A 12632-nucleotide genomic window follows, 5' to 3' on the forward strand; every position below is an offset into this window, starting at 1 on the left:
ATCATATTGAATAAGTTGTCATTAGTCTTGAGTGCAAGTGCTCTCTACTTGAGTTTGCATCGGGTACTCGGGTATGCACCAAGTATCACGGGTGCTCAAGTGACATGCTCGAGTCCCCGTCCGCATGTTTCACGGTTATTAGACGCCCTCCAAAAAATGCGGCGATTGTTCGTGCCTGGCAGGCAAACCCTGCCAGGTTTTTTTGGTTGTATAACAGGTGTAAAACATATGGGGCGGAGACTCAAGCATGTCACTCGAGCACCCGCTATACTAAGTGCATACCCAAGCACCCGATGCAAACTCAAGTAGCGAGCACTTGTGCTCAACACTAGTTGCCATATCGTCATCATTTTTTTTCCTTACTTCTGAAAAAATCCCAACTCCAACACAACCCTAACCCTAATACAACCCCAACACTAATACAATCCCAACCCCAACCCTAATACAACCTCAACCCTAACCCTAGCCCAACCCTAACTCTAGCCCAACCCTAACCCTAGCACAACCCTAAACCTAGCACAACCCTAACCCTAGCACAACCCTGACCCTAGCCGAACACTAACCCTAGCCCAACCCTAACCCTAGCCCAACCCTAACCCTAGCTCAATCCTAACCCTAACCCTAGCACAATTCTAACCATAACCCTAGCACAACCCTAACCCTAGCACAACCCAATCCGTAACCCTAGCCCAACCCTAGCACAACCCTAACCCTAACCCTAGCCCAACCCTAACCTTAGCCCAACCCTAACCTTAGCCCAACCCTAACCCTAGCACAACCCTAACCCTAGCACAACCCTAACACTAGCACAACTCTAACCCTAGCACAACCCTAACCCTAGCACAACCCTAACCCTAGCACAACCCTAACCCTAACACAACCCTAACCCTAGCACAACCCTAAACCTAGCACAACCCTGACCCTAGCACAACCCTAAACCTAGCACAACCCTGACCCTAGCACAACCCTGATCCTAGCCGAACACTAACACTAGCCCAACCCTAACCCTAGCCCAACCCTAACCCTAGCTCAATCCTAACCCTAACCCTAGCACAACCCTAACCCTAGCACAGCCCAATCTGTAACCCTAGCCCAACCCTAACCCTAGCTCAATCCTAACCCTAACCCTAGCACAATTCTAACCCTAACCCTAGCACAACCCTAACCCTAGCACAACCCAATCCATAACCCTAGCCCAACCCTAGCACAACCGTAACCCTAGCCCAACCCTAACCTTAGCCCAACCCTAACCCTAGCACAACCCTAACCCTAGAACAACCCTAACCCTAGCACAGCTCTGACCCTAGCACAACCCTAACCCTAGCACAACCCTAACCCTAACACAACTCTAATCCTAGCCCAACCCTAACCCTAGCCCAGCCCTAACCCTAGCCCAACCCTAACCCTAGCCCAGCCCTAACCCTAGCACAACCCTAACCCTAGCCCAACCCTAACCCTAGCACAACCCTAACCCTAGCACAACCCTAACCCTAGCACAACTCTAACCCTAGCACAACCCTAACCCTAGCACAACCCTAAACCTAACCCTTTACTCCATTTCTCGTGTGGTATAAGTGATTAGACGACTTTATTCTTCGGGTCGGTGCAATTACAGCAATACCAGATTCATATCGGGTTTTTATGACTGACAGCTGTCACACACTAAAAAACTCTTTGCATCGCCATATTTTGAGAGCTATAATTTTTCCATATTTCGGCTGACAGAGTCATGTGATGACTTGTTTTTTGCGGGACTAGTTGACGTTTTTATTGGTACCATTTTCGGGCACTTGCCATTTTTTGATCTCTTTCTATTCTGATTTTTGGGAGGCAGAATAAATAAAAACCAACAATTCAGGAATTGTTTTTATGGTTTTTTTTTTTATGCCGTTCCGCGTGTGGTAAAATTGATAAGGCAGCTTTATTCTTCGGGTCAGTACGTTTACAGCGGTGCCACATTTATATTTTTTTATGCTTTGGCGCTTTTACACAATAAAAACTAATTTATAGAAAAAAGAATTGTTTTTGCATCACTTTATTCTGAGAGCTATAACTTTTTTATTTTTCAGCCGTTGGAGCTGTATGGCAGTTTGTATTTTTGCGGGACAAGATGACGTTTTCAGCAGTGCAGTTTTAATTTACATTAGTCATTTTGATCGCGTTTTATTCCATTTTTTGTTTGGCAGTATGATGATAAAGCATAGTTTTTTGCTTCGTTTTTTTTTTTTTTTTTTACCGTGTTCACTAAAGAGGTTAACTAGTGGGACAGTTTTATAGGTCAGGTCGTTCTAGACATGGCGATAACAAATATGTGTACTTTTATTGCTTGTTTGTTTGTTTTTTTCATAAGAATATTTATTTATGGGTACAATATATTTTTATTTGTTTTGGATTATTTTTTTCAGGTTTTTTTTTATATTTTTAAAATTCTTTTTTTTTTTATCACTTTCTGACATTTTTCTTACATTTACACATTGTCCCACTATAGGACTTTCACTTTTTACATTCTGATTGGCTGTATAGCACAGGAATGGAGCACCATCCCTGTGCTATACAGCCTGTCAGAGCTGCACAGGGAGAAGCTAGTTTGGTTGCGCACTGCGCATGACCAAAGTAACTTCTTGCCTCCTGGTGATCCGGATGTTGTCATGATGACATCGGGTCACAATGACAACATCCGGGACTGGATTCAGATGCCGAGGGACGCCGGAGAGGAGGTAAGTATGGCGCTTACCTCCCCCCTTGCTCCCGCAATGCTGCGATCAATTTTGATCGCAGCATTTCGGGGGTTAATGCACAAGGATCACTCCCTGCACATAGCACCGGGTGTCAGCTGTGATAATCAGCTGACACCCAGTGGCGATCGCGCCTGCACAGCCTGTGTGCAGGCAAAATCGCCGAAGCATACTAATACGTATCTGGCTCTTAAGTCCCAGGGTGCAAATACGTATTAGTACTCCTTGGCTGGAAAGGGGCTAAAATTAAAAGCAAAGCCACAGAAAGAGGAATTAAAATTCCCTCCGAAATTTAAGAATTAACAAAAAGAAACTAATGCACTCAGAATGCAGCAAATGCACTTAATAAAGATGGAGGCAATATGCATTTTGCACATTGTATTTTTTTTCAGGGTGCAGCCAAACCCATGAATGTTGGCCTTGTAAACTAGGGAGTCTGTCCTCATGGGGTGCACTTATATAGTGCTGGGCAGCCTGCCTAAACTAATAGTATGGAGTAGACGTCACTAATATGCTGTAAGCCAGACACTGTGAACTACCTGTGTGTGACCACCGCCCTATAAAAGCGATTTTAATACTAAGCAGTCACCCCCTCCATGAATTGGTAGGTTGTGACTAGTTGTCTCATCAGTTTTTTGCACCTGTGTTGCCCCCATCTTTATTAAGTGGATTTACAGAATCCTGATAGTGTATTAGTTTCTGATATCTGGGCATGTATATACTGTTGCTCTTTTTTTCTGTGTTAAATGAGAAAAATTCCTTCTCGACTCCACATACGGCAATCAGACTAGTTCCCTGGATCAACGTCACATCACAGAATCTAATACCCATAACCTGTAATATTATATTTTTCAAGAAAGGCATCCAGCTCCTCCTTGTACTCTTGTAAATCAACCATTACAACATCATGTGGCAGACAGTTCCATAGTCTCACTGCTCTTACAGTAAAGAATCACCGTCAGTGATTATGATTAAACCTTCTTTTCTCTAGATGTAGAGGATTCCCACTTGTTCAGCTGTATTCTGTGTGGGAAAGTGCTCCATTTTCCTCCAGTACCACTAAAAGGGAAAACAATGCAAAAAAATGAAGCACTGCACAGTTCTCACTGAAATGAAACCTATTAGCAATATGCCCCTGCCTACAACTGTATGATTCATGTTGCGGATCAGACTCAATAATGCAAGTCAATCCATGGAAGATAGCTCACAGATGTCATCCATGGACTGTCCGTATTTTACTGTTTAATGGGTAGGAGAAGCTAAGAAGTTGGACGCAATAAGGATTGCAAAACCTGATGCATGGTCCAAAAATGGGTCCAGCACATTGAAAAAACAAGAACTGTTTTTCAGATATGAGTAAGAACAAACCCAGCCTAAGGGTGCTTTCTCATTGCGTTCTGGCACCCGTTTGTTGGTCTCATTGGGGCTTAAGTCCGAACCCCTAGCTAAATGGGATTCGGGCATATGCGCTAACAGAGCCATAGACTATAATGGTGCCGACAGAGCAAACGTGTGCTCTGTAGTGCATCATTTTTGGGTGTGTACGCCCAAAAAAATAATGAGTGTCCCTGGAGGCGGACACTCAATGAAAGGGTCCCAGAAGGCAGTGTGGAAGCACCCTAAGAGCATATGCACATGACGTCCTTTTCAGGCAGATTCCGTTTGAAATTCGTCAGAAAAAGAGCCACAAAAAATGAACATAATGCAAAGTATTATGAAAATGACATTGCTGTGCACATGTTCAGTATTTTGTTACTTCTTTTAACTGCTTTGCGGTTAAAGAACTTGTTTATTCTTCCACTATTATGGAAAGTACAGTGAAAAGACACAAAAAATGATGGTGAAGCTGCCAGCGAAGCCGTTTCATTAAAAAGACCGCAGGCATTTTCTTAAGTGGCTTTCACTATAAAATCTCAGTGACTCTGTGGTGTGCACATACCCTTAGGAGCATGTAAAATCATAAAAAACCCAATATAAATAAGAGGTAAAGGAGTTGCCCAAAGCATGTGATCAGGTCTAGACTTTCATCTGATTAGAATCTGATTCATTGCTATGGGCTGCTCCTTTTCATTGCATTAGTTTTGACAAATCTTTCATAATATCTATTAAAGCTTCAGGATATGCACATGCCTGTATAATTTAATGTTTTTAATAAATAATTAAAAAATAAGTGCCTTGCAAACTCCATTCAAGTCATTATAAATGTAAAAGACTCGAAATGCTGCAAATATTTATTCCTTATGACTGAGAGCTAAAGATTGATACAAGGGCGGACATACTATTGGTGCCATCTGTGCAGCCACACAGGGGGCTCAAGAGGTAAATAGGTGGAATTGTGCATTATGATGAGCTATTGGACTGCAAAGGGCCTATATAGTTCCTGCACAGGGCCCTTCTTCTGCAATGATATGGAGATAAAATGAGTTGCATGTCTTACTCAAATATGGAACAAAGGTGGTCATATATCTTAGATTGCTGTCACTACACTGCCTGTTTAACCAACAATGATCTGTCCCAAATTCACCATAGACATTCACGTTTGACATGGCCACGTGTGCAGGTACTCTTAATGAGAACAGGGGAATAAGCCGAACATTTCTGGCAATGACTGATCCTTCTTTTCCTTGACATGTATCACTATGGGAAGAATGGAGAAACTCCCATAGTTATTAGATGGTGACACAAGCTCCTTAACAACAGCAGGATTGGCCAAATACAAATTTAAAGAATCCATCCCAACAAAGTTTTTACTCTCTTAATATATTGCAATCATCATACATAATACATAGCACTGTGCACTTAAAATTGCTTATTTTGCCTTTCTACAAAGTTAATTCTTCTCTTTTCTCTGCTCTATGTAGAAACAGGAAGTCTCCTTTCCCTGCATGAGTCATGCTCTTCTTCAACTCCTGACCCAGCTGCTCCCTCCTCCCCCCTGCCAGGGACTTTTGTAGTGATGACTCATGCAGGGAAAATAGACTTCCTGTTTCTACATAGAGCTTAGAAGGATTCAGCTAGTCTGTTTTTAATCACGTGATGTCATAAACCTAATGAAAAAGAGAAGAATTAGCTGAGTAGAAAGGCAAAATGAGCAATTGTAAGTACACAGTGCTGTATAATATGATGATTGCACTATATTAAGAGGATAAACATTTTGATGGGAGGAGTGCTTCTTTAATATATGCAGGCACCTTTTAGAAGTGGTCTATAAAAGGAACATGCTAGTTAATAAAGCTTTGTATTCACAGCAACTTTTTCTCTATGTAGTGTAAGAGGGAAGTAATTGACCGTCTGAGAGACAAAGTACACTGTAGGTCTGTTATGTATGTAAGATAGCGGATATTTATTACAATTTTTAATTAGAAGAAAACCAGAAGGAAACTAATGTGGGAAACAATCCCATAGTATTTTATACGATTGTTCCCATTCATCGAGTATATCTGTTATTAGGCTGGTTTGGTTTTAAAGCTGGATCAAAAAATGTAGTATGCAGTGTCTTTTGATCTGGCTATGGTTGCCAGCCACAACTTTGGCATTAGTTGTGTCCAGCTCAGACTTAAAGAAAACCTGCCAATTTTTTACAAACATTTTATGTGTTTACGCCAGAATTCTTGCAAAAACACCATAATGAATCAGGTTCAAAGACTTGTGTCTACTTGTGAAACAATCAGTATAAAGAAGAATCCAGCATTCTTAGGTAGATAATCTTTATTTGTGTCATCCAATACACAGTGTGACGTTTTGATCCCAATGACCTTCATCAAACATACACCAGTGATGGAAAGGGCAGTAAGAGAAAGATTGTAGCAAAAGTGCTAGGAGATTGGTAACAGCCGTTGCAGGGTAATGTGCGCAACTTGTTAAACTAGCTAAGCCATGGTGTAGATTGTAAGGCTCTTCAACATAATGTTGTGTAGAATGAAATGGTCATAAATCAAATAATAATTATGAAAAATTTATTACAGAAATATTTACAGAAACAAGTTAAACCAATTACAAATCAGCTCGGATGGCTTGATGAAGGCACTGACATAGAGAAGTAAGTGCATGATACCATCAAAACAAAATAATTTGGTACATATAGCATCTCAGGATAACTGTTTTTCCGTGGCTTTTAGGCTCCTTCGGACTTCAGTACTGGCTCTTGCGTGTCGCATTGGAGATCCTGATGCATTGAACAATTCCTTAAACATTTTCAAAGCTTGGAAAGCTGGGACAGGGTAATGGAGACTTCTTGCAATGCTATTCTAGATGTATTTTTGCAAATACTGATATTTACTTCATAACATGTTTCTACTCACATAATGTCAATGTCGTCATCATGCTTCAGTATAGTGACTCTCCTGAGATGTATGGGATTTTTTTCTTTTTGTTGCAATAAAATAACAGCACAGTAATGTTAAAAGTGTTCATACATCTCAGCTGCTCCAACTAATTTTAACTGATGGTGTCATTGTCATGAAAACTTATGTGCACAAAATCAGACCTGGTGTAAGGTTCCAACACTCTTCTAGTGAAAAATTCCATAATATGCCATTTAGGACAAATTAGTGAATATGTTTGCAAAATATTTATTTATTAATATGCTTTGCTTATATAGCGCCATCATATTCCACAGCGCTTTACAGACATCATCATCACTGTTCCCATTGGGGCTCACATCTTAAATTCTCTATCAGCATGTCTTTGGAAGGAAACCAGTATCCAAACAAAACTCCCACAAACATGGGGAGAACATACAAACTCCTTGCAGATGTTGTCCTTGGTGGGATTTGAAACCAGAACCCCAGCGCTGTAAGGCAACAGTGCAAACCACCGAGCCACCATGCTGCCCAAAATACATAAGTGATGATTTTTTGCATATGATTTGCTATGGAGTAGAGTTATGAATTTCTTGATTGCTCCTGTTTGCTTTAGTTTCCTGTCGAGATGGAGGCCCATTCTTGACAGGGATATTGACCCTTTTAATTCTAATTACACTTCTAATGGTTAGAGCCACTAGATGACTCTTACTAGTGATATGTATAAAAAAGAATATGTAGAAAAAAAAATTTTCCTTAACATAATAAAAACAATGTATAACATAATAAATACTATGTATTTTTTTTCTTAGCATGTTATTATTCATCTATGGCAATCCCTGTAATATCATACATTACATTTTGTTCACATCTTAGTTTAACGTCCCTATGTCAAATTATTTTCAATCTTTTCTAGGTTTACCATCATTTTTGTCATGCCATTTTCATTAGTTTATTTTTGTTTTTGTTTTTCTGTTGAACCACAATTCAAATGCAATGTCTGATATTAGTTGGTTGATATTTATTAAATTTAAATTGAAAAATAATTTGGACAGCGTCAAGCTATTTTTAAAGACAGTCTTATGAGCATGGAATGAAGAAGTTGGGGACATATTGCAACATCTACCTTTTACGATTCTTCAAGAACAACCTCTTTTAAAGCCTGGTTGCTAGATGGAGAGTGATGCTCAATTTGTATCTTCATTATTACTCATAAGTGTTCAATAAGGTTCAAATTAATTATTATTATTATTATTGATCAAAATCTTACTTTTCAAAAGGGGTGTACTCATTTGTTCTGAGCACTACATACCTGTTCTCGTTCTAGTATAAAATATGAAACCTAGGATTAAAAACAATGAGCAAATAACCTGCGGTAACTAAATAAATAAATAGCAGTAGACACTATTTGATCAAATGAGCATAAAAGCCATCTCACCGTGACAAGGTATGCCCAATCAGGATGGTCCATAACTCTAGTATGTGCCCACAGGCTTCAAAATAGACGGAGACAGAGCAGGACCTAGACCTGACACCTGACTGTTTTTTGGTTTTGCTTTAGTATCGACACAAGTATTGGTATACACCTCACCTCTTAATATTTGAGGTTTTTCATTCAGTCCCATTGCCACAGGGTTATAAAATCCAAAATGTAACCAAGCAATCTGCCTTTTCAAAAATTTGTGATAGAATGGGTTGTTCTAAAGAGCTCACTGAATTTAAGAATAGTACTGTAATGGGATGCTACCGTTGTAACAAGTCAGTTTATACAAATTTGAGATTTCTTCCCACCTGAATATTCCATAATCATGTTTTAGTCGGATTATTGAAAGGTGTAAGTGTTTAGGCATCACAGAAAGACTACGTGGCAGTCCACGTGAAGTTTCAGAGCAAGGTCGCTGGGTGCTGAGGCGCATAGTTCATAAAAGTAGCCAACGCTCCGCTGACTCAGTAATTCAAGAGTTACAAACCTCCTCTGTTATTAAGCACAAAAACTATGAAACATTTTGGAAAATTGCATGCTTCCAGCTTTCCGGGAGCAGTTTGGGAAAACCCCTTTTCTGTTCCAGCATAACTGTGCACCAGTGATAAAATGAAGGTCCATAAAGTCATGAGTTAGGTTTGGAAAAAATTTACTGGTCTACACAGATCCCTGATCCCATAAAACACCTTTGAGGTGAACAATAATGAAGATTGCAAGCCAGGACCTTTCGTGGAACATTAATGTCTGACCTTACAAAGGATTATCTAGATGAATGAGTAAAAATTCCTACAACACTCTAAAATCTCATAGAAAGCCTTCCCAGAATAGTTGAAGCTGTTTTAGCTACAAAGAGGGGACCAGCTCCATATTAATGCCTATAGATTTAGAATGGTATATCATAAAAGCTCATGTAAGTGTAATGTGTAGGTGTCCCATTGCTTTTATCCATATAGTACACACATGAATATGTGTGTACTATATGACTACATATATGCCACATATATGCCTACATAGTACATGATTGTATAGAGATGTTATAAATCAGTTGTAAAAGTCTGGAAAATGAATACAACAGTTCCTTTTCCTCTCTTAATATTTACGCTAAGCAAATACAGAGAAGAATAAACAATAGCATCAATGTGCAGTTTAGCTAATACATTGTTTGTACATTTTTCTTTCTAGGGTTCCTGTTAACCTCAGACAGCTGGTGTATCGTTATGGGATGAAGGAGTCTGGTGAAGAGGAATACTGGAATTTTATGTTTCAGGAGTATTTAAGAACAACATTAGCTCAAGAGAAAGAAAAACTTCTACAGGGACTAGCATCGGTGAACAGCATCACACTTCTGGACAGGTATTCTAGAAATTTTTGCTCGCAATTGTTTTTTTAGCTTAGTTTTTAAACAATACATTGTCTGACAATCACTTACATTTGCATTAGAAAAACTGGATGATCTATAGCAGAGGTCCTCAACCTGTGGCTTGGGAACCACATGTGGCTCGTGGGCCCGTGATGTGCTGCCCACAGCAGTATGCCAGCTTGGTGCATTAGCACTAGGTGTAGCAAACAGCTATGAGAAGGACTCTAGATGGTGACTTTTGTGAGCAGCTCTGCACAAAAGAGCAGATCTGAGGGTATGGTTGGTGGGGTGGGGGGTTAAATATGGAAAACTAGAGATAGGATGATAGTACCAGTTAGAGGGTTGCTTGAAGCTGGATAAAGTAGTGTGGTGGGAGTGCTTGATGGAAGTATAGTGGCAACGCCTAGATTTACTATGGTATAGTGACAACGCCTAGATTTAAGTGGACTGCCTATAAGGAAGGGTGGCACAATATCTTGATGTACTCCCTATGGGGAAGCTTTGGAAGTCATTAAACCGGTACTGTGGGGCTCTGGGTGTCACTACTATCAGGAGAGAGGGGTGCTGAATTGGGCTCGTGAGCATGGCTCAGACCTAAAGGCGGCTTTCAAGGTAAGAAAGGTTGGGGACCACAGCTCTATAGGGATACTAAAGATTGCAGACTAAGGAGATTGACTAGCAAAGCATGGGGTTTGCAGCTCTATCAATTTTTCCATATTGGGCCCATATATTTCTGATGACTAAGATTAACCCTAGAACGCATGACCATAAAAATCTACACTTTCACATACCTGGGGCCTTTTAGGCCCGTGTGCAAATAACATGGAATAGCTCAAACAAAAAAGACAAACAACTATATACCTGAGGAATACCTAGAGTTTCAAAATTCTAACTAAAGTAATGTTGCAGAAAATAGAAAACAATTAACAGGGCGGGCCTGCAAGGTCCCAGGTTTGCGTTCTAGGGTTAAACAGATCATTGTATTCTCAGTAACATGGTTAACTACATGGGGGTACATTGACAAAAGAACCATTTCTACATACATGCATTAATGTTTGTATTCCTTTGTACCCAGAACGCACTATACCCAATACGTCAGTCTGAACATAGGCAATTAATGTAAATACATGTTTATTTCTTTTTTTTCTCCTTAGATTACTCAAAAGTATTAAAGACACCGATATTATTAAGACGCAAGATGCACTGAATGTTATATATTATACATCTGCATACAGCAAGCTTGGAAAACAAATGGCCTGGGACTGGGTGCGAATAAATTGGGACTATTTAGTAGAAAGGTAACTTTAAAGACCAATTAGCACAAAGATATCACATTTTCTTCCAAAGTCACAGCAAAACGTTTTTTTATTTTCATATCAGGTATACCATCAATAATCGAAACCTTGGACGGATAATTACAAGAATATCTACAACATTTAACACAGAGACTCAACTGTGGCAAGTATGTACTTTTTTGCATTGAGTTTACCTAAGCCAGCAGATCCTGACATTCATCATGAGGTCCTATGTAGCCATACACTTACCCTTGTGTATCAGGTGTACAAACTGACAATTAGTTGATTGACAGTTTTTTTTACTTAATCATATTATTTCACATTGGAAAAATTAAAGGGAATCTATCAGCAGGTTTCTACTATTTAATCTGAGAGCAGCATATTATAGGGCACGAGACCCTGATTCCAGGGATGTGTCACTTATTAGGCTGTGCATTGTAGTTTCAATGCAATCAGCATTTTATCGGACTACAGCTCATGGGCAATCCAGTCAGGCTAATCTGTGTAACCCCACCACTGAGTAGCAGTTTACTCAAATTTCACAGTGTACACAGGAAGGTGCCTGATGGGTGTGAAAGGGGTTATACACAGTTTAACGCTTAACTCTGCTACATCTCCATCAGCGGAAACTACACCAAGCACCCCAGTAAGTGATACATCCCTGGAATCAGGCTTTATTTCCCTACTTTATGCTGCTATCAGATTATATAGCAAAAACGTGCTGAAAGATTCACTTTAAGAGACATTGGAAAGAGAAATGTGACATACTGGTGGGACAGTGTCATCAGCTAATGTTCACTTATTGGTTATATCCAAGAAACAGGACTTGTAACTGCAAAAAAACTGGAAAAAGAGTTATAAAATAAAAATTTTGGAATGGTATGGCAATGTACATGTACATAGAGTGCTCAGATACGAAAAATGGATATATATATATACTGTATATAATATACTTAAAGATGTAGTAACCTTAACTAAATAACTTGGGGACTGACTGGTGAAAGTTTTTTTTCTCCCCTTTAGGTATGGGATGAGTTATTAACAGGTTCATTTAGAAATGTAAAAATATATTTATTATTGATTACAAAAAATCCTATGGGTTGTATTTTTTGCATGGAATAGTTGTTATGTGTTAAAAACAATAAATAATGAGTTGCTTGATTGTTAGTAGTCCGTTGATTAACAATCAAACAACTTTAATCTGCTGTTAGTTTGTAAACTACTCCTATCTGCAAGTCAGTAAGACTTTGGCCACAATTAGTGATGAGCTAGTATGTTCGGTTAACCCTTTCGGCGAGTATGCTCGGGTGAGTACCGAGTATCTTCAGCGTGCTCGGTGATATGCTTGAATCACTCCCGTGTGCATGATTTGCGACTGTTTGACAGCTTTAATACATGTGAGGAATTCTTGTTTCTTAAGCATTCCTCACATATATTAAAGCTGTCAAACAGTCAGAA

General features: G+C 39.5%; 1 protein-coding gene across 2 annotated transcripts in view; it reads left to right on the forward strand.

Moving 5' to 3' along the window:
* The window catches only part of ENPEP (glutamyl aminopeptidase), a 114637-nt gene that overhangs the window by 79607 nt on the left and 22398 nt on the right, over positions 1-12632 (forward strand). For both annotated transcript variants that reach the window (XR_012247455.1, XM_073640848.1), the window contains exons 15-19: positions 6701-6774; positions 6854-6955; positions 9702-9872; positions 11034-11177; positions 11260-11341. Coding sequence is in view for 1 of the 2 variants with exons in the window: in XM_073640848.1 (XP_073496949.1) it covers positions 6701-6774; positions 6854-6955; positions 9702-9872; positions 11034-11177; positions 11260-11341 (573 nt within the window). In the remaining variant the exon portion in view is untranslated. The remainder of the gene's footprint in view (positions 1-6700; positions 6775-6853; positions 6956-9701; positions 9873-11033; positions 11178-11259; positions 11342-12632) is intronic.

This window comes from Phyllobates terribilis, unplaced genomic scaffold (assembly GCF_046119375.1).
Source record: "Phyllobates terribilis strain yellow unplaced genomic scaffold, ASM4611937v1 Scaffold_1__5_contigs__length_1240528914, whole genome shotgun sequence".
NCBI lineage: Eukaryota > Metazoa > Chordata > Amphibia > Anura > Dendrobatidae > Phyllobates > Phyllobates terribilis.